The 22,014-nt window shown below is 41.3% G+C and overlaps 4 protein-coding genes across 11 annotated transcripts; 2 read left to right on the top strand and 2 right to left on the bottom strand.

Annotated features, from left to right (window-relative positions):
* The first annotated feature begins 4 nt into the window (after nt 1-4).
* ddx24 (DEAD (Asp-Glu-Ala-Asp) box helicase 24) lies at nt 5-4,907 on the top strand. The gene is made up of 9 exons (XM_080870412.1): nt 5-114; nt 311-1,179; nt 1,265-1,687; nt 1,779-1,932; nt 2,654-3,166; nt 3,516-3,591; nt 3,983-4,171; nt 4,250-4,379; nt 4,462-4,907. Exons 2-9 carry the CDS (start codon nt 315-317, stop codon nt 4,719-4,721), a joined length of 2,610 nt encoding a protein of 869 aa, XP_080726538.1. The 5' UTR covers nt 5-114; nt 311-314; the 3' UTR covers nt 4,722-4,907.
* Nucleotides 4,719-7,291, bottom strand: LOC308389210 (ubiquitin thioesterase OTUB2-like). The gene is made up of 6 exons (XM_080870430.1): nt 7,168-7,291; nt 7,010-7,090; nt 6,790-6,908; nt 6,613-6,697; nt 5,275-5,460; nt 4,719-5,172 (listed from the first exon to the last, which is right to left on the bottom strand). The coding sequence occupies exons 1-6, from the start codon at nt 7,171-7,173 to the stop codon at nt 4,966-4,968; spliced, it is 684 nt and encodes a 227-aa protein (XP_080726556.1). The 5' UTR covers nt 7,174-7,291; the 3' UTR covers nt 4,719-4,965.
* A 795-nt stretch (nt 7,292-8,086) lies between these two features.
* ccdc197 (coiled-coil domain containing 197) lies at nt 8,087-13,305 on the bottom strand. Of its 2 annotated transcripts, XM_080870424.1 has the most exons (9): nt 10,759-13,303; nt 10,616-10,655; nt 10,146-10,322; nt 9,888-10,045; nt 9,717-9,799; nt 9,462-9,634; nt 9,259-9,369; nt 9,051-9,167; nt 8,087-8,282 (listed from the first exon to the last, which is right to left on the bottom strand). In XM_080870424.1, exons 1-9 carry the CDS (start codon nt 10,860-10,862, stop codon nt 8,097-8,099), a joined length of 1,149 nt encoding a protein of 382 aa, XP_080726550.1. In that variant the 5' UTR covers nt 10,863-13,303; the 3' UTR covers nt 8,087-8,096. The 2 variants fall into 2 exon arrangements, with proteins under 2 accessions (XP_080726550.1, XP_080726551.1); XM_080870425.1 differs by lacking the exons at nt 9,717-9,799; nt 9,888-10,045 and having other exon boundaries at nt 9,462-9,557; nt 10,759-13,305.
* Nucleotides 9,517-21,913, top strand: LOC308389203 (ankyrin repeat and SOCS box protein 2-like). 7 transcript variants are annotated; one of them, XM_080870415.1, is made up of 9 exons: nt 9,518-9,629; nt 15,648-15,791; nt 16,192-16,394; nt 19,389-19,555; nt 19,711-19,866; nt 19,945-20,190; nt 20,277-20,448; nt 20,656-21,259; nt 21,347-21,913. In XM_080870415.1, the coding sequence occupies exons 3-9, from the start codon at nt 16,273-16,275 to the stop codon at nt 21,761-21,763; spliced, it is 1,884 nt and encodes a 627-aa protein (XP_080726541.1). In that variant the 5' UTR covers nt 9,518-9,629; nt 15,648-15,791; nt 16,192-16,272; the 3' UTR covers nt 21,764-21,913. The 7 variants fall into 7 exon arrangements, with proteins under 7 accessions (XP_080726542.1, XP_080726541.1, XP_080726545.1 ...); XM_080870416.1 differs by lacking the exon at nt 15,648-15,791 and having other exon boundaries at nt 9,517-9,629; XM_080870419.1 differs by lacking the exons at nt 9,518-9,629; nt 15,648-15,791 and having other exon boundaries at nt 16,194-16,394; nt 21,347-21,500; nt 21,633-21,913.
* The last annotated feature ends 101 nt before the right edge of the window (nt 21,914-22,014 follow it).

Below are 22,014 nucleotides of genomic sequence, written 5' to 3'. Positions count from 1 at the left end.
GTTGTTTAAATAAAGTTTTTCAAACCACGTGATCAACACTGTCATGGCTGCGCCCTCGTGTCTCGCGTTGTTGTAATCGTAGCAGAAGTCTAAGAGAGCCTACACTCAGTCGAGGTAAGACTTTAGTACTTACTAATTCAACTGGTAGTTTACTGGAGACTTTGTACGCTTAGTTTCTGTTAATTATCGGTTAATAGTTGTCCGCTGGCATTAAGAAACGTGGGGTGCACGTGCGCTTTTAATAACTACACGTTAGGAACTTCACGAGGTCGGCTAAAGTCACTTATTTTACACCTTTACTTTTTTTCAGAAAAATGAAGACAAAGAAGATGAAGGCGAAAAACAAAGGCATGTCCACCGGGCTAGGGAAGCCAGCGAAACGTTGCATCGACATGAAAGGCAAATGGAAAACCATAGACCTCGATCCCAGCGTCTTCTCCGAGGAGGGCTTGGAGGGTCTGGTGTGTTTCGAAGAGCTCACGGATTACCGTTTAATAAACAGTGAGGAGGCTGCGGCCAAAGCAGCAAAAGAGCTGAAAAGGGAGAAGAAGAAGAAAGCACAGAAAAGAAAAGCTGGTGACGGCGAGGAGGCTGGAGCGAAAGGAGACTCTGAGAACAAAGAGGGGGAGAGCACAAGTGAGCCAGCGAAGAAAAAAGCCAAGAAAAAGAGGAAAAACAAGAAAGGGATTGCAACGGAGTCGGAAAATATTTCTGCACAAGACGTAAAGCAGAAGGATAATGCTGCCACTGAGGGAGGAGAGGATGAGGTAGCAGGTGAGGCCGATGAAAATGATTCTGCAGCCATCACTGCTGATCCCAAAGATGCAAAGAGAAGCAGGAAGAAGAAGAAAAAGGGGAAAGGGCAGCAGACAGTGCAGGATACAGTCCCAGAAGAACAGCCGAACCCAGAGTCTTCATCAGATCTGGAAAAAGAAAAATCCAGTCAAGATAAAGTGACAAAGGCCCCACACAAGAAGGCAAAAAATTGGACAAACGCTGCACTTTCTGGTTCTGAAGACAAAAATGTTGACATGAGTGCGTGGAAGGACCTGTTTGTCCCCCCACCTGTCCTGAGGGCACTGAGCAGTCTTGGATTTGGTTCACCGACACCGATCCAAGCCCTGTGTTTGCCTCCAGCTATCAGGGATCGTATGGATATACTGGGAGCAGCTGAAACTGGTAAGATAAAAGTGATAGGTTTATAGTGTCATGTTCTGTTCACAGATTTTTAAAAGTGGAGCTAATATGGATGTTGTACTTGCAGGAAGTGGTAAGACACTGGCTTTCGGCATTCCCATAATCCATACCATCCTGGAGTGGAAGAATAGCCCAGACAAACCTAATGATGACGCTGAACCAGTCACAAAGGTGGAGAGTTTGTACTTACCACCTGTAGATGAGTGTACAAAATCAGCTGAAGAGGACCAAGAGGAGGGAGTGGAGGCTTCTAAAGAAAACGATGAAGGTGCTGAAGATCAGAATCAAGGAGACTCAGATGAAGATGAACACAGCGACGTAGAAGATGAACAGCTTGGATGTGTTCGGGTAATCAAGAATGCAGACTTTGATTTTGATGAAAAACCTGCTGGTGCTCAGAGTCAGCCCCTCTTAGGACTGGTTCTCACTCCCACCAGGGAGCTGGCTGTTCAGGTCAAACATCATATTGATGCTGTCGCAAAATTCACAGGTAAGTCATAGCTCATCAGAGTGTTACGATAGAAGTTTTCTCGTAAGAGATGTATAAATGTCAGCATAGCTAATGTTTTCCTGCTGTGCAGATATAAAAACAGCCTTAGTGGTGGGTGGAATGGCACAGCAGAAACAAAGACGAGTGCTGAAACGCAGGCCAGAGATCATCATAGCAACTCCGGGGCGTTTGTGGGATTTGATCAAGGAGAGGCACCCACATCTGGTCAACCTCAGGCAGCTCAGGTGAGTCTTAATTTAAGACTGTCTGACTTATTTGCTAGAGGTGGTAATCGATACAATATTATCACAGTACTTCACTTATGATATGATATTATCATGATTTTTATTATTTTGTGATATGCTGAGTATTCCAATAAAATATATCACCTTTTTTAAACTGCAAGTTATTTCCTAAAGTATTATTTTTTTATTTTTTTACTTTAGTTTACTATTAACATTTAACTTGCGCTCATTGACCTTCCTATTTTTATGGGAATATAACTAAAATAGAACCAGCTGGCAGCCAGTTGATGAACTGTACACATTGAGAGACTCATTCAGACTCATGGAAACATGTTGGCTATCTGTCTGGTTTCATATATTAGATAACAATTATTTGCAGAGTGATTGCAGTCAGTCCAAATCAGACTACACCTGTTAGTAGGAAGGGTGCCTCCTATCAGGTGAATCGAGCCCTCTTTTCAAAGTTTTCCCAGAGTATTTTAATGTATTTAATAAAATATTAATATTTGGTGTTCCTGTATCAATACAATATCGCCACACAAAATATCACAATAAGTTTTTGTTTTTTTCCTTCACCGATTACCGACACTGCTTTTAACCCTCAAATCATATCATGTGTGAAAGAGCCTGATTCTGTGTTCTGTGGTAAAGGTCTTTCAGGCAGGCCTATTTGTTAGATTTTTGTTATCCTTTCTTAATTCCTCTTCTTCCTATGACACAGGTGTCTGGTCATTGATGAAGCTGATCGCATGGTAGAAAGAGGGCATTTTGCCGAGCTGGAGAATTTGCTGGAAATGCTAAATACGACACACTTCAATCCCACTAGGCAAACTTTTGTGTTCTCTGCCACTTTGACGATGGTTCACAGCCTTCCCACTCGCCTCCTTCAAAAGAAGAAGAAGAATCTGGACCAGAGGAACAAGCTGGAAATTCTTATGGAGAAAGTGGGGATTAAGTCCAAGCCCAAAGTCATTGACCTCACCAGGAAGGAGGCAACTGTGGAGACACTGATTGAGACTCAAATCCACTGTCAGAAGGATGAGAAGGACTTCTACCTCTATTACTTCCTGCTCCAGTATCCTGGGCGCACCATGGTGTTTGCCAACAGTATTGACTGTATAAAGAGGCTGAATTCTCTGCTGGTTATACTAGACTGTACTCCGCTGCCTCTACATGCCAACATGCACCAGAAACAACGGCTGAAAAACCTGGAGAGGTTCGCTGAGAGGGAGAAGTGAGTTGTGCTCACATTTGCAGTAGCAACATCAAGTTGTCTTCAGCATTTATCCAGTAACTGTGTGCCACTGGTCACATCTAAACTTTAACTGTGGGAGTAAGGAATTCGTCTAGTATGCACAAAAATGCCTGAAATAGTTTTGTCTTTGTCTACTTTAAAACCATTTTTTAAATTTGTGAAAGTATTCACATTTTAAACATTTGACACATTCAAGTCCTGATGGTTTTTGTAGTTCCTGTAATCAGCAGCAGTCTTGAGCTGTATTTACTGTAAAACATTAGTGATTTCTTATTTTTTTAAAGGCACCTAGCTTTGACATTGCCATTTCTTTTGTTTCTCTTCACAGTTGTGTTCTCCTGACTACTGATGTGGCAGCAAGAGGCCTGGATATCCCCAATGTCCAGCATGTTATTCACTACCAGGTAACCCCTTAAACAGTTGCCCAAGGATTCTCCAGCATGAATAAGAGGTTATCAATTAGCCACAAAACAGTCCCTGCAAGTTTCCCGTGATGCACTCAGTGTTTATACACGACTGTGCATTTATCATTTGTTATTAAACTCTAGCTCTCTTCATCAATGTGTCTTTTGTCTCCCCTCACCCCCAACCAGTTTCAGCAGATGGTTGCACATCAGTCTTTTTCTGCTGGAGGTTTCTTCCTGTTAAAAGGGAGTTTTGTCGCCAAATGCTTGCTCATAGGAGGGTCTTTACCTTACAATAAAAACCAGCTTAAAAGATGAATGTTGGGCAACGGCTTATAACTACAGCAATGTAATGAGCACTGTTCCTCAAGAAGTGATTTGTTCATACCAGGTTCCTAGAACATCTGAGACGTACGTGCATCGGAGTGGGAGAACAGCAAGAGCGACTAAAGAGGGCCTCTGTATGCTGCTAGTAAGCCCAGATGACATGATGAACTTCAAAAAGATATGCAAGAGTCTTGGAAAGGACGAAGAGCTTCCCACATTTCCCATAGAGACCAGATGCATGGATGCAATCATGGTGAGATCCATCAGCATAAGGTCCTGTCCATTTTTGATGTTAAAGGGTTTAACTGATATAACTTGGGTTCTTCCACAGGAGCGAGTAAACTTAGCCAGGAGAATTGAAAAGGTAGAGTACTACAACAGCAAGGAGAAACACCACAACTCCTGGCTCAAGCAAGCAGCAGAAGCCCTGGAGGTGGATCTGGATGATGACTTATTACTTGGTAAAACCAGCACTTTTTAAAACAAGTTTGCATTTCAAAATAAAGTTTCAATGCAGAAAATTAAGTCCACACATTTCCACAGGCAATGCAAATGATGAGGATGCAGACAGAGAGCAGCAGAGGATGGTGAAGGGGATGAAAAAGGAGTTGAAGCGTTTGATTTCACTGCCCATTTTCAAGAATGTAATGAAGACCAAGTATCCTACTCAAATGGGAAAGCTCCCCCTGCCCCAAATGCCCCTTGCTGGGATGGAGAGTGCCCTAACCAGGGTTTCAACACAGAAGAAACCAGAGACGAGTATCCATCCACGGCAGAAAAAACAGAAGCAGAAGGCAAAATGACTTGTTTGAGAGGTTTATTAAAAAACTTCAAATGACACAATTTATAAAAAGGGTAAAAAAAAGTAAACAGCATTTTAAAGTCTCTAAATGTTTAGTGCACATTGTGCAACAGATGCTCATCCCCAGATGATGGATTCCTGTAAACTGCAAGATTTTATAAAAATCTAATTTTGTAAGTGTCTTCAAGCACAGTTGGAATTTATTCAACCGGAGTCAATATTCCTGATTCGAGCAGTTTCGTTGGTCATAGTTGTGCCCGAGGGTAGAGAATATCGTAATGAGATGTGTGGTAGAGGAGATGCAGGGATGGGTCCCCATTTTCTGGAATGATGTGGTGAGCCAGCTGTTGTCCGTCGCCTTCCATAGAGACGATGTGGATGGAGATGTCCAGAGCCTGAGATAGAGCCGAGATGTCCACATGATCACACTCCATCGCCATAGCCTCCACTTCCTTAACGAAGAGAAGAGATTTTAATCAAAATCCTTCAAATTATCCACTTTAAATAATTCAGAGGTTCTTTATGCAGTATATGGCAGCAACGCCGATACCAACTTCATGACAGTAGACATGTAGATCAGGTGCTTCCACAAAGTTGCGGAAGAAGTCTGCATTGTTTTGCAGGTGTGCTGAAGTGAGCAGCCTGAGATACTGCACAACACTGTCGGAGGTAGTATGCTCATTGAAGAGCCTGAATAGTGAAATTACATCTGCTTGGCTTTGCTCAACAACCTGAAGAACCTTCAACAGAAAGAGGAACAATTAGACTTTGCTTTTTTTACAGAAAATATGCTGCCTGTAAGATTTCATTCAAGAGTCATTTTCTGCACCTTTTTAAAATAACTACACAGGTCTAGCAGGATGCCAAACTGGTGAAGCGCAGGAGTAATACTGTGTTTTTAAAATCAGAACAAACTGGTGTGTAATACAGAGAGATATACATCCAGATGGCCAGATTCTGAATTAGGTTGATATACATACTCAGACTTCCTAAGCCTGCTGCCACCATTTTGGTTCCAGCAGAATAAAATAGTGGCAACAGGTCTTATAGTGTGATTAATTAAACAATGTTTTATAGCCATCTAAACCATGGAAGGTCTACCTGGGGGCTTTGGATGTCCTCCGAAAAGCCTGAGGAACTATCCATGAAGACTTAAGAAATGGCAAGAGAGCTGCCTGAGTGTTCAGGCTGTGTTAAATAAAATGTAGTCATACCAAATATTGACTTTTAAAGCTCACTGCACAAACTTTTTTCTTTTTTTTTTAACCTTAGTCTACATTACAATTACTTTGCACATTTCAGTAAAATGCTGCATCCGTTTTCCCAGGAAAATGTAAGGAAATAAGGGGTGATTCAAAATCTTTGTACAGTGTTGCAGTTGAAATTGTAGACGCAAAGCAAATGGTCCAATCAGTACAAAAGTAGTTGAGAAGCAGACATCTGTCTAATGCAGGGGTCCCCAATCCCAGTCCCCGAGGGCCGGTGTCCTGCAGGTTTTAGATCTCACCCTGGGTCAACACACCTGAATCACATGATTAGTTCATTACCAGGCCTCTGGAGAACTTCAGGACATGTTGAGAAGGTAATTTATCCATTTAAATCAGCTGTGATGGATCAAGGACGCATCTAAAACCTGCAGGCCCTCGTGGACTGGGATTGGGGACCCCTGGTCTAATGACTAGGATATTTTTACACACACACACACACACACACACACACACACACACACACACACCATTTGTTCGATGCATGTACTACATACACATCAAACGGCAAGTCAAAGCTCACAGGCTACAAAGTGCCATTTCCCCCCCCCCCATTATTTTACTAATGAGGTCTGAGGAGATGCTAATAACTTGTTGGAAGAAAAACAAAAATATGAGTGCATTTACCGTGTCCAGGTGGTGCCTGAAGAAATCCTCCTCAAATCCTGCAGAGACCAAAATTGCGCTGCCCTGGATTATCTTGTCCTTGAACCTAACATTGAGAGGGGCGAGACAAGCACCACCCTTATCAAATCAACGCTGTTCAATCAGGTGATATTAGTGACAGCAGTAATTAAATCTGACCTCTGCAAATCCCTGGCACTGTGTAGGACTGACTCCAAGTATGCGAAGCAGAAAGCTCTGTAGAAGCAGTTGCCGTCGCCGCAAACTTTTCTTACGGCGGAAAACTGGCTGCTCAGATCCTGAGAAAGGACAACAGGTCCGGTTATTCTACAGTCGTTATGAGGGGTGACCGTGACCACCTGTACTACATCAACCTCAGCCCCTTTTCGAAATAGCCTACTTGCTGTTTGGCACTCAGCATTTGCGCAGGGAACAGCGAAGAAATGTCCTCTCTACATGAAACCAAGCTGCCATCCTCCATCTGTGGACGAACAAGCAGTTTTACTACCTGGAAAAAAAACCCCGCAGTTTCAAGAGTTACCTGACTGTGTGACGTACCTTCATATTTCAACAACCTGGAAACAATATAAAAAAACCCGTAACGACAGTTAAGAAATACGCGTGTCAAAACATTGTTGCCTTTTCGTTCCTACTTTCTAAAAAACCGGATGTTTGCGGAAACCACGTGCTTGTGTTAAAGGGCCAGATCGGGGTTTTTATAGCGTGCGAGCCATGTCTTCAGTTTCTCATGAAAGTACTGAATCAGGCTTTTATCTGCTAAATAGGATCATATTTGTATTAAAAATGTACTTAAAATTGTTTTTTATTGTTCATATACTATTTTTCATGCATCGTGCTGGTGGGGTGCTTACAATAAAGCTTTCGGGGCACCCAGTCATAGGTTTGGGTAAGCAATCCGAATCACCAAAGTAACAAGAAACTATAGCTTTTTACATTATTGTCGTGGCATCACAGGTTTTAACTCTGAAACGTGGGAAATGTGAGGCAATAGGGTCAAAGGAGATTTTATTGGCTGCTTGTTTTTGGTGTTTTGCATGATGCAAAGGTGGTGGATTGCTGTTGATTGAGTGAGCATTTACATAATTTGATTATGACCACTTTATTTATTTTTTTAAATAAAAGCAACATTCACAATACAATGTGCCCAAATCCAAATTTACAACTTCGGATGACCTGTTAAACATGAGGATCTCATTTCAAACAGCTACGTTTTCAGTTCCTTGTCTATGACGTCTTAAGTGCAAAGGTTGGTGCACACATTTTTTAAACACTGAACAAATGTTATAAAGGCAAATAATGAAAAAAAAAACATTATGTTCTCCTACAAGCTTTTTTTTTCTCAAGGTTTTGGTAACACTTCATTTGCTACGAAGTGGTAGCAAATGCTTCTTCCCACCTCAAGAACGAACCTCCACTCTCAACAAACCATAAGAGACAACACTGTGATGAATACTCAAACTACAACATCAACCAAATGTCTCACTCCTTCTGCTGACTTTACTTGAACTTTTGATTTGTGTTTTACTTCCAAAGCTTCTCATTGACCCCCTCTCTCTTTTGTTTGCCGCAGCGGTTGTGCTCGTCATCAAACTCCCCAACTCCATCATCCTCCTCGCTCTCCTCTCCGTGTCTACCTTGTCCAGAATGTACTCCTGAAAGAAATGGTCAGTCAAGATTTGGGTAAACCCTGTTGGGTTTAGATTTTATTATTGTCATTTGTATTAGGAAACATTTAACCATATATGCTTAGAGGTGTATAATCAATTGTGTAGTGATAGGTTGTGTGATCTTTAACAGGCTACAGAGGCTTGGTGTGTATTCCACTAGAATGCACACCTACATCCTGGGAGCATGGGAAGAGGTCGCATCTTGTCTTAATTGTTTTATGGTAGGATTAACGTAGCTACGTCTGTTCTAGTCTAAGTGCTTTTCTGTTTAGATGAACTGCTGGACTTCCTCACCGGGGGGGGGGGGGGTCTACCCTCTTCCTGACCAAGGATGTTTGCCTTCATGTTATATGACCCTTTGATCAGCAGTAACACACACACACACACACACACACACACACACACACACACACACACACACACACACACACACACACACACACACACACACAGTATTCTTTGTTCACATGTATACCTATGTAAGATGCTATATGTTAATGACCCTATGCATATTCATGTAACTACAATAAAAGGAGTGCTATGGGGAGCCTGGCTGAGAGTCTGACAGAGGTCAAGTGGTGGAACGACGCTTGGCTCCAGCCAGGTCTCCCTCATGCATGAGTAACCAGAGAACTTTGGTGCCTTGAGTCTTGCTTTTTGCTGTGTAGCAGATTGTCCTTAACGTTCCAGCAAATAGGTTTATACTATAGACCTATCAGACCCTAACAATCATCTCATCCTGCACGTAAATACCTTCACCATGTCCATCATTGTCAGCGCGTTCATCTTTTCCAGCGGTCCGTATTCTGGTAGGTAACACTGTTCTGCAAGGTTGCTGATGGCCATAAGCAGTCTTCCCACTTCTGTAACCTGAAACATGAAGGGCACACATGACATTATTTGATCCAAAGTTCCCAAGATTAATGAGCAGGGTCACATCCAGCTAATCTGGAAGGCATACCTTCTCTCTGGATAAGTCTTGCTCCATCTGCAAGTTAACCTCTGCCTGCTTGTTCTTCTCTTTGAGGGTCTCTAACTCACTCTGCAGTTCAGACAGCTCTTTATTGGCCATCTGCAATACATACAAAAACACATCAACCGCTATAAACTACAGTACTGCTATGAAGACATGATACATCTAACATCCGTATTTGTATATCTGACCAGTTTCTTTACGCTGTGTTCCTCCTTCATATTCTGCAGCTGCCGCTGGCCTTCCTCCACCTCCGCCTCCATACGTTGCAAACGTTGCAGCAGCTCCTGGTGTGTGATGGATAAGGTCTCATGACGCCGAATGATGGGCATGACTAGAGATTCAGACCCGTCATCGAGGTAATCTGAAACGGACTGTGTGCTTTACTCAACAGGCTAAACAAAGCAAGTTCATTTGAAGGCTCAATAATGAGCATTTGAACTTACTGCTGGGGAGATAATCTCGTGTTTTTATCAAATAATCCTCATAGATTTTGTATTTTGCCACTCTCTCCTTTAAAACTTGCCTCCTGCAAATTAAACCATGGCAAAGCCGGGCTTAAAAAACAACTTCATGAAAGAAATCTTTAAATGAAAAACAACATTTCAAGGTCTCACCTGTCTCTGAATCCTTTAAGCTGTTCTGTCAAATCTTTTATCTGCTGCTTTTTAAAAATGTTTTGCACCCGTGAAGCTTCACAGCTCTTTAACGCTCTGCGTTGCTTTGCTTCATTCTCAGCTACGAACTTCTCAAATTTCCCTACTTTTTCTTTAGTCTGCATGAAAAGAAAAGATAAAAGCCAGCCACATTAGGACAGTCTCTTTCAGATGATGGATAACTACTACTGCTTCTCATTTAAGGTGGTCTCAGCTCACCTCTTGTAGTTTTATTTCAAGTTCAGACCTTCGCTGAGCAAGGGCCTCCATGCAGGCTTTAAAATCCAGCCGTTTAAGTGCAAGTCGCTTCTCCACCTCATCCAGCTCTGCCTGTTTCTTCAGAACCAGGGTCTTTTGCAAAGTAGTCACTCCTGCCTCCAAGACTCTGCTCGAAGGCTACACACACACACACACACACACACACACACACACACACACACACACACACACACACACACACACACACACACACACACACACACACACACACACACACAACCAGAACGACTCAGATGCTTTAATACTGAAACCTTTGCAGGGTGCATTTATGAAAAATGCCTCAAAAGAAAAGTTACCAAGTGGTTTAAAAGGAGAAGTAAAATCAAATAGAATTAAAGGTATAAAGCAGGAAATAGAAGAAATAGAACCTGTGGAAGTGAGACTATTTTCTGTGAAGGCACAAATCTTACCACTTTTAAAACTGGTATGTGATTGGCATCATCTTCCCTTCTGTGTGTGAAGAGAAAACTGTCAGTAACAGTCTAAGACAGTAAAGGCATGTATGAATGGGGACATCAGACTAACTTGCTGCTCCTCAAAACCACGGGCCTACCTGCTGTCCTGCGACTGTGTCACAAAAATGTTGTTTACTCCATTTCCCACCTGGAGTTTTTGACCAGGACTGTTCTCTAAAAAAGGAAGAGAATGCGTCGTCATGTCTTTTAGTGGATTTGTCGCTCAGGAATTCTGATGCGTAAAGAAGCGTCTTCTGGTGTTCTTCGTTTAAACGAACAGAAGAACAATCGGGGATCTTTTCCGGATGTTTTTTCTTGGATTCGCGTTGCTGTTACCTAGTGACCAGGGGCCAAACAACAGGGAATGTACCGGGATCGTTTCTTTGTTGTCATGGCAAAAGCAGGGAAGCCTCGGCTTGGTTACCGACCGAGTGAGAGCGAGAGAACGCGAAGAGTGCTCACTCCGTCCCGGTTCCCGCAAAGCCTGAAACATGTTGTGAAAACCTGAGTTGTCCTTGTAGCTTTCGGTGTGTTCATTTTAAAGATCATTTTACTTATAATTAGTTGCTTTTAAAAAAGAATAATTACAGAACAATACTTTAACATATGCACATACTTGCAATTACTTGTTGTGTTCTCAGAAATGATAAAAAGTAAAGACAAAGAGGCTTCTGGGAAATGTAAAATTCTTTAATTACAAAAAACCCGTAAAAGTTATTGTTGCCTTTTTACATTCCTTTTTTATTCTTACTTCAATTAGCTTAAAGAGAATTAAAAACTTAGTGTAATTATGTTTTACGGACATTTAAATATTGCTATGAATTAATAAACAAACACCTGGAAAGATTGTAGATACCTCCACAAAGAGCTCGCATTAAAAATTTGCTGCTATTCGGATTTTAACAGCTTGACATGACTTCCATTGAGCTCTATGAATTCATTAAAACCTAAATTAAAAAGAAAGGGAAACGGCAAATCCTCCTGCTTCCCAACCTTTAAGCATGTGTTAAATGTTAAAATATACTAAGTTTTCAACTTTAAATAATTACTTTCATTTTTGTAACTGAAGAAGTTCAAATTTCCACCTTAAACAAAAAGGGAAAAAGTAAATTTGGTCAAATTTAATGTCACATTTAAAATGCACATGAGGAAACTCTTCCTCCTCAGTAGATGGTGCTAAAGTATGCACTACCATCATTCTGCAAAGGAAGGTCAAAAGAGCATTCAAGGAAAGTCACAATGATAGTCACAAAATTCATTTGATTAGAAAATTTGCAAAAAGAAAATGATATACAATGCCATGAAAAATGAAGTAAATTGATCCAGAAGAGTCTCGCTGCATGGCAGTGAAATATGTGAAGGTGGTGCAGAATAAATATGAGAATAGAGGGGCAGTGTGACGTGTGCTGTAGAAGTGACAGATGGGTTCAAGGTGGAGGTGGGATTACATCAGGGATCAGCCCTGAGCTCCGTCTTGTGTGCAATAGTGTCGGACAGGTTGATAGATGAGCTCAGGCAGGAGTCTCGTGGACGATGATGCTTGTAGATGACGTTGTGACCTGTATTGATTTGATGCCAAGCCAAAACATTTGAGATGCAGTTGTGACATTTTACTTGTTCTTATCAAAGGCTCCTCTCGGGAGACCATAGTGACAATTTAATATACTCTCAAAACACATACAGGTAACAAATAAGAGGACATCAGGACTGTCCTTGCGTCTCACAAGAGTGGGAAAACTCTGGAATAGCTGCTGGTATGTTGTTTGGACTACTGCACTTTATACGTCACAATGCTGAGTTTGAGGATACCTTTGACTGACTGCAGCTGCTGTCTAGCTTGTCTTGGCGTTAGAAGGCAGCAAGCTTTCAAAGAAAACAAGTATGAGTGAGCCGAGTCTTGCTCGACTACATTCCTGTAAAACATTTTACTAATTTTACTTCCTGATGCCACCACGCATTATCTTCATAATTGTTTTTAAAACCACAAAATTCACATTAATTGTTTTCTACATAAAAATACATTAAGGACTTGCGTTGCTGTGTTACTGGTCCAGCAGTATGTTTGTGAGTCCTGTGCGTTTGTGTGTCACATGCTTATTGTGTTAACTGAAAGTCCAGTTTTGTAACTGTGTGTTTACTGAGAAAACAGACACTTGGTTAAAGACGTTCACTAAAAAAAAGATTCTTCACCTTTTATAATATGAAACAATAATTTTGAGTAAAATATAATTGAAATATACAAAATCAAAGGTTTATTTATTCAAATAATGAATCATTAAAGAAAAATGTGCTTGAATTTATACCAATGAAGTTCATTTATTGGAACAAATTTCATAAAATGTAACATCTATATTGCACTTATGTAACAAAATTACAGGTAAAGTTTACATGTAATTAAATTTCATTTCAGCCGTAACATTTCTGAGTGTGTGTTGTTATTAACCTACTGCTTTTAAAAAATATTTAAAATTGATAAGAATTCAAAGTTGTAGTTTGTTGTAACAAGGGAAAAGGAGAAGCAAGAGGAAGAACCTTTTCCATAAGATGGAGAGCAGCTAAAAAATAAAAGGGCAGTCAGATATCTATTCATATTAATGTACAGAATTCACCTGCTTGCTGCTACTACTGCACATTCACCCAGTGTATATACTATATGTGTATATATATATATATATATATAATGTTCTTCCTCTACACCCCCCCCCCCCCCCCCCCCCAATTTTTGCACATGTCGAGGAGCGTGTCAGGCTACATTTCACTGTGTGTTATACTTGTATAACTATGCATTTGACAAATAATAAAGAACCTTGAACCTGAACCTTGAACCTTGAACTAGTCAAGGAGTCCAAAACTCAAGAGTAGAACGTAACATTTATTTATAATAAAACAAGCCCAGGGCATATAAAAAATAAGCTAAAACCAAGCTAGAAGTCTGACTTTTACATTGTATTTACAGGTCCAACAGTCTTGAACAGCTGCTCTAACCCTTACAGAAATCACTGTTTTCACCAGTTATGTCTTGCTTGCTTGGAAAGGCCTTCTTACTGGGCCCAACTCCTCCACTATATCCGACACCAGTTCCACAGATGAGTCCAGGGCGAATCTCCTTGGCATCCATCCTGTTGCACCGCTTAACCTCTGTTGTTCTCAACTTTGTGCCACTTCTGTGACTCCTGTCATGCTCTAGAACAAAGGCACTTTTAAATATACAAAAAACACTCCGGGATTCCCTGTTACAACATGATAGTTACAACATAAGAGTAACTGTAATGTTCAGCTTCGTGGAAACTGTCAGAGGTACAGATTCCCTGGTACTGAACACATCTGTGTTGTTCCTGTCCTGACTTGTTTTTACAGGACGTTGGTTGTTTCTTGTTCTTTGCAGGCATTTGAAGCTTAGATATCTATCTACACATAGTCTTTGAATGCAGTGATACACAACATCACTGATATCAGTCTATGTTTTTCCAATGACACGTGGCTGATTAATGTGAGATGTACCATAAATAGACTTTTCTTTTGTTAACAAACGAACAGCGTGGACATCAGTTGAAAAGCCGTTTCACGAAAACTCCCTGTTCAGATCCCTGTTTGCTTCTGAGGGGCTCAGCCTATATCTTGGAAATGTTACTTAACTAACATTGGTCCACCTGGTCCAGCCCTAACTAAAGCATATAGTTAGGGCTGGACCAGGTGATCCTGAATCCTCCCTTAGTTATGCTGCAATAGACGTAGGCTGCCGGGGGATTCCCATGATGCATTGAGTTTTTCCTTTCCAGTCACCTTTCTCACTCACTATGTATTAACAGACCTCTCTGCATTGAATCATATCTGTTATTAACCTCTGTCTCTCTTCCACAGCATGTCTTTATCCTGTCTTCCTTCTCTCACCCCAACCGGTCGCAGCAGATGGCCCCGCCCCTCCCTGAGCCTGGTTCTGCCGGAGGTTTCTTCCTGTTAAAAGGGAGTTTTTCCTTCCCACTGTTGCCAAAGTGCTTGCTCATAGGGGGTCATATGATTGTTGGGGTTGTCTCTGTATCTATGAAGTACCTTGAGGCGACTTTTGTTGTGATTTGGCGCTATATAAATAAAATTGAATTGAATTGAATTACTTCTCACACACTCACAAGAGGACCTACACACTTCTTGTTAGACCTTCATCTTCTACAGGTTACACACAAGGGCACCAACTGAATGGTAATAGTGGTTTGACACGAAAATGAGTTCACTCCAATAAAAATCTGGAACTGGAGCAGAGCCACTAATAATTATAAACAAACCACCCCCATCACTGTTATAATTGTAGTTACAGCTGAAAAGTCCCTGACAACTCTGCAAGGAAGCTCCATAATAGCTACATCCAACAACTAGCAATGTAAACCTAGAATACCATTGACTGCCATATAATTTGGGGGGGTGGGGGGGCTGTTTTTGCCTGGCAGCCATGCTCTGGTCTGGCCTCCTCCGATAAGGTTTGGGAGAAACTCCGGGATGACAGACTACAGCCCAAGAAAAATACTCAACATTACAATCTAGGGAAGTCACAATAGGCTCTACATACACCCTACATACTTCTATGTGCTGTTTTTTTGTCTCTTTTCCATCTTTCTCCCACTTTCTCTCTCCCTCCTAAGAATCCCGCCATCAGAACTGCTCTATCTGTTTTGTAAAATTGAAATATGCCTGTTTGTTTCCTGTCCTGACATGTTAGTATGTCGTGACAGGACGGTGCTTTTTTTTGCAGGTGTTTGAGACATACATGTGTTTTCATATGTTTTGGTTTGACTTTGTTGGGGAAAGATCGCAGATTACCCAGGAATTTGCAATAGAGCCCGTTTGCGTGGTTGAAAATAAATATGTCGAAGGACTCATTCGTCGTCATAAAACTATGAGGCCACTTCCAGTTTCAATAGAGGAAGCACTTTTTAAAAACATTTCGGAAGAAGTAATTGTGAAACAATCTGTTGTCATTCTGCTTGTTCTTCAGACTCATTTTTGCACTTCACACAGTCGCAGCAAGAGGTGACGCATGTTATGACAGAATCCTTCAGACCGTCTGATTAGGATTAGCATATTTGTTCTACAAAGTAACTCATATTTTGTGCATAAGGAGAAAGAACAATGTCATGTGGTGAGTCTATCAAGCTGTTTTTTGGGGGGATTTTTTCTATCCAATTTAATTCTAATTGTCTCTGTCATTGTTTTGTAAAATTAATCATGCCCTGTAATCTCAGCTTCATGTTTTTTTGTTATCCTCCTGTTGCATAACTCACTAACAACACTACACACACCAGCACCTTCTCTGGAACAGCAGTACCAAGTGGAACATAACACTGCTGAACATGTCCTTAAAAGGCATCCCCCCTCACTGCCTGAGTCGCTGCTCTCTGATTTCTGCCTTTGCAGATTTCAGCTCTTTTATATGAGTTAGGTCACTAATTCACGTGGGATGTGTGTATTATACTGTGCCTGTGATTTTATTGCTGCTGTTGATGTTCTAACTTCTATTTTCCAACTTCTATTGTGAATAGTGTTTACTCATCTATGAAAAAGACAACAGCACTTTTTGAGGTGTTCTGCACTTAAGACTGGACAACAAATCTCCTCCTGTGATGATTGCAGTCCAAAAAGCTGGGTCTCTTTACCAGAGACTAAACAGCGACATCAAAGACAGGCTGGCTGGATGCTCCCTGACTTTCCACACTTCACAAAACACCACAACAAACCTGCTCAGGTAAGAAAAGATGCTATCACTTCTTAACGCTTAACAATTTAACATTATCTTGTCACCAAATACCGCAAATGCTATTCCTAATTGTTTTTCAGTGAAACATTAGAGATAGTTATTCATGACATTTTTGAGCATGGCACGGCGTGAAATGCCCCAGTGACGTATCAGTATATCTAAATAGCCGTCAAGATGAAAACAAGAGACATGAAAAGAAAAGCGCCGGTCTGTGCTGACTGCCTTAGTGTTGCTTGTTAAAAAAGCAGAGTTACTACAAGTTTTCTGATGGTGAAGAGCCTCAATGGGCTATTTTGTGGCGGCTCAATGAAAACAACATTAATTAAAAGGATGTATTTGAGTAGTAGGTGGAGGTGAAATCATCACGTTTTATAGTTATTTTACCATACATGTGATGCAAATGTTAAGATGTCTAAACCTTAAAGACACAAATAAAACAGCACCAATAGCATTAATGTGTAGTGCTCACAGGTGGCATTAAGGAAGTCTTTCTGTCCCTACAAGACTGTTTTTACTGTATGGGGAAGCAACTTGTTAAAACACAAATATTCAGTACACCGAGATTTACTTCCTTGAGAGTCTCTGAAGTTCAGTGGCAAAACCTTTCGCTCTTGTGGAGAAACTGAAACCTGTTAAATGAGATTTAGTGGTTAGATGACACTCACAAACCACATGCTCAAACATGTGAGTCAAAATAAGCAAATGAGTTCTGAGCTGCAGTGAGGCCATAAACAGGCACTAATCAATATGTGGTGCCTGTAGAATCATAGATGAAAGCTTTATTACACATTGTTTCATATGGTTGGCTGACAAAGTATGAGGCTGAAAAACAAATCAGATGAATAATAACGTGGATTTTATTCATGGACTGGTCACTTTTGAGATTTTTGCTTCAATAGCATATTTTTCTTCAAGCAGGGGAGGAAAGAAAATGTCCAAAATATACATTTGCATCTTTATTTTACTGCATTTTATTGACTGGACATGCAGATCAGTAAGAGTTAAGTAAATATGTAGTCTCTGTGGTTGATTTGGATATTTAATTATTAAATGGTTTCCTTTTTGGTTTGGGTGGTTTTTTTTCCTGGCTCTTTGCAATATATTTTCTCATTTTTGAAGTGATACAAAAAAGATTTTAAAAATCCAGTGATAAAAAAAAACGGCAATAAAAACGGAATTACAAACACAGTTTTATATCCAACATTCAGCATTCCGTTATGGAAATGTATGCAAACTGATTTAGATTTACATAGATTCATAGCTTCATTTTCATAGTTAAGCATAACATTGCCGTGTGTGTGTGTGTGTGTGTGTGTGTGTGTGTGTGTGTGTGTGTGTGTGTGTGTGTGTGTGTGTGTGTGTGTGTGTGTGTGTGTGTGTGTCAACATCTGACACCCATACACCGCCACTGTGTTTAGCATTTGTTCTCCTCTGTGATGGATCGCCATTCTGACTAAAGATGTTCCCTCAAAGACTTTATCTAAAATCTCCCATAAGTGTATATTTAGGCTGAGAGCTCGTGATACCCAGAGGGCACCCTCATAAGCGGATAAAGATGTTTACTCAGAACTCATTTTGAATTCATTTGCAGTCACCCTTCCCTCCAAGAGGACATGTGAACCCAAACAGCGCCCACAAAATGCCTCCATCCCACAACATAACAGGGCCACTGGACCCCCTCATTATACGGTCAAGAGTTCTATTTTTTCCTCTAATCTGTCACCCATCTTCACATGGTTGAGCAAAAACACCACTTAAAGACACTTGGCTCATCGGTGCCCCCAACAGGACTTAAGTTGTAAAAATCTCGAAGACATAAGAAGGAAAATATGATCTTTGGCATCATTTAATACACTGGTATCTTCTGATAAACAAGCTACCTGAGCTACAACAGTGTCTTCGTCGCTGGAGTGAAGCTATTACGCAGGCCACGCCTCTAGCTGCCACGAAGGACGCAGAGGTCACATCCTCGGTATTTTTCTGGGAATTTAGGGTGGTGGAGGGTTACATTCAACAGATATATGTGTTGACGTTTGGAGTCTGTTTATCAAAAAAAGTATTTTTATTTTTATTTTTTTATTTATGTATTGCTTCCCTTTTTTTAGTGACATTAGGCCACCGCCTATCGCTTATAATACAGTCAATGTGCACAGGCTTTTCAAAATGGAGCAGTGATTAATGGTTCTTTGTGGGGGTCTCTGTTTATCTTCTGCAGTTGTCACATATCAGTCTCGTTATCTAACTTGGAAACCAGCCAGTAAAGACGAAAAGAGCTGGCCTTACACTGCATTATCTCCAGGGCTGTTTCTCTTATCTTTAAACGTCCGAGTCTTCTGACATATATGGATAAGTCCGTCATCCTGCCGCCTGACAATACAGTCCCAAAATAATCTGAGAGACCACAGCTGAGCCCCGCTCGGCTCTGCGCGCTGCTCCGCCGACGCCGACGACCTGGGAAGGAAAAAAGCGAAATCTACCTTCAGTAATGACGAAATTCAGTTACTCTGACTATTTGTCTCAGTTCCGTTATGCCGGTAATAAAGCTGTGTCGCGACTGCGAGGGGATAGGAGAGGAGACAATGAGAGCGACGGCGCGTCAGAGCCGGAGTGAGTCTTTTATTGTTGTGTGGACTATTTGAGGCTGCCTGTGTTCGTGTGTGTGTGTGTGTGTGTGTGTGTGTGTGTGTGTGTGTGTGTGTGTGTGTGTGTGTGTGTGTGTGTGTGTGTGTGTGTGTGTGTGTGTGTGTTTCAGAGTGAGGGTGCTGGTGGCTCTTGTGTGCAACTTCTGCATAAATAGCAAAAATAAAAATCACACATCCTGGATTACTGAGAGCAAAATCAGCTTATTATGATGATAATCACCGAATGTACAGATTTTAGGGTCAGTGCTGCCTTTCCCATAAGGATCTGGTGTCTTTCTAAAAATACACTTGATTGTATTCAGACTACTTAATGTTTTAGGGGGTTTTCTCTCCTTTCAAGGGATGTTGATCCTGTGGTCTGTGCCATCAAAAGAGGAGATGTGGAAACTGTCAAAAATCTGACAGCCTCTTCTCACTGGGTGCTGAAGGAGAACAATGATGGATGGATACCTTTGCATGATGCTGCCTACTGTGGACAGGATGAGTGCTTGAAGACCCTTTTAAGGGGTAGGTGATTGAAAGTCTCAAAGAATTATCCCAGAAATGTAATTTGTCACCCTTGAATGAATCACATGTTAAGAAAAGAAACGTAAATCTATTGCGGGAGGACTTTTAAAATGTCATGTGTGCTTGTTTTGTTTAACGTGTATTTTCTGTTCTAGCCCTTCCAGGCTCAGTAGACAAGCGCACATTGCAGGAGCAGACGGCCTTGCTGCTTGCGGTGTCTTGTGAACACTTGGCCTGTGTGCAGTGTCTTTTGGAAGCAGGTGCTGACCCTGACATCAGCAGCAAGAGCAAAGAAACACCTTTGTACAAAGGTACAGCTGTGGGCTAAGAATTTCTTACAACAGCTTATATGAAGCCAGGCTGACTCGTGTCTTTGTGTGTCTGTCCAGCATGCGAGCTTGAGAACATAGACATGGTGAACCTTCTTCTCTCTTATGGGGCCACTGTGAACCAGCGGTGTGCCCAGGGCTGGACAGCCCTTCATGAGGCTGTATCGAGAAACAACACAGAGATCTGTGAGATACTGTTAAGAGCTGGGGCTATAATTAATCCATCTAATACCTACACCATCGCTCCACTGGTTGTAGCAGCTCAGCAAGGACAGATGAGGACACTGTGTTACCTTATTGAGAAAGGTACAAAAAAATTCCAGGGTTTCATGTTTATGATTTCAATGAAATTATGTTATAAAAGAATGATGATTGTTTTTTGTTTATTTTAGGTGCAGATGTCAACACGCAGACATGCGATGGGGTTACGGCGCTGCATGAAGCGAGTAAAAATGGCCACATGGAAATTGCGGCCCTTCTGTTGACTAAAAATGCAGATGCCAACAAACCGACAAGCTCAGGACTGCTGCCTTTGCACATCGCTGCCCAGTATGGACATGACAAGTAAGTTCAAATACTAACACTTGCAAAATGGATGAAATTATAATAATAATTAAAAAAAAATGATTAGTGTGTAAAATTTGTATTCATATCCTAAACTTATTGTTAAAATATGCAATGGAGCGGATGTTGTAAGTGGCGCTGTAAGCTCTAACTTCTCTGTATTTGTTGTGTTAACTTTACATTAACATTCTTTTGCTTTGTTTTCAGGATTGTATCTCTGCTCGTCTCGGTGACAAGTCGAGCCATGCTCCGGCACAGTTGGATCAGCCCCCTCCACCTGGCAGCAGAGCACAACAGACACACTGTAGCAGCTGTGCTACTGAAGACAGGTGCAGATGTAAACGCCACACTGCCCCACAGCCACTCCATCAAGTATGCCGATCGACGCACTACGGCCCTCTACTTTGCTATTGCTAACGGCAGCACCGAAACAGCAGAGGTGTTGCTTAATGCCGGTGCTAGTCTAAGCCTGGATCCAGTCAGCCCTCTGCTGATGGCTGTGCGTCAGGGTTGTGTCAGCACTGTGTCTTTACTGCTAGAAAGAGGAGCTGATTTAAATGCAAGCATCCCAACATGTACTACCACATTCCCAGCTCTTGTTGCACTTTGTCAGAATAATCTGCCTCTACTCAAGTGCCTTCTGGACAATGGCTGTGATGCGCTCTCCTGTTTTACGTGTGCTTATGGCAGTGCCCCTCACCCAGCTGCAGGACAATCCGATATAATAACTGCTGGCAGTAATGGATATGCTTTGCAGAATGGCAGCATGCTTCCTCTAAATTGCAATGAGCCTTCAGAGAGGATAACACAGGTATGCAAAAAGAGCAAAAAGTTGGTCATAACAAAAATATGCATGTTCTTTTTCAGTAATGTAACTTTATATGATTTTCTTCTTTAGTTCTGCGAGTGGATCTCAACGCCAGTAATGAGTAAATGGGCAGGGCCAATTATAGACTTGCTGCTAGAGTATGTTGGCCATGTTCAGCTGTGCAGCAAGCTCACTGAACTGCTGGACAGCCGTGAAGAATGGCACGTTGTCAAGAGGAAGTTGTGTAAGTATCAGATGGAAACATGTCTCTTTCACTCTTTTCTTTCATGTCCTCACACATCCGTTGAATGCAAATGTTGTCCACAAGGAAGCAAGCGACAAGCCTCTTCATCTTTCCTTTTTGTCTTGTCTTTAGTGTCACCATGTCCACTGCTGCACCTCTGTAGATTAAAGATTCGGACCCAGATGGGGGGACACAGACTGAGATCCATCACAAGCGTACCTCTGCCAAACAGACTGATTAGATACCTGAGCCACGTTGACTGACTTTAAAATGAACCTCACGCAATATAGTCCTCAGAGATAAGACTATATTTATCTTCTTGTGGTTCTTTTTTTAGTCGTGTCTGATATCTTGAATGTGTAAATGTTCCTCTCAAAGAAATTTTATGTGTATAAATATCTATTTATAATATATGTGAAGTGACAATAAGCCTCTTTAATCTGTCCTTCAAAATGTGTGTGTGTTTGTGTGTGTGTTTTCCCTTTGGAGAAAGCTTTAGCAAAAGGTAAAAATG

The sequence above is a fragment of the Rhamphochromis sp. 'chilingali' genome (assembly GCF_963969265.1).
Source record: "Rhamphochromis sp. 'chilingali' genome assembly, chromosome: 21".
NCBI classification, from domain to species: Eukaryota; Metazoa; Chordata; class Actinopteri; order Cichliformes; family Cichlidae; genus Rhamphochromis; species Rhamphochromis sp. 'chilingali'.
This window is presented reverse-complemented; position numbering and strand designations above follow the sequence as displayed.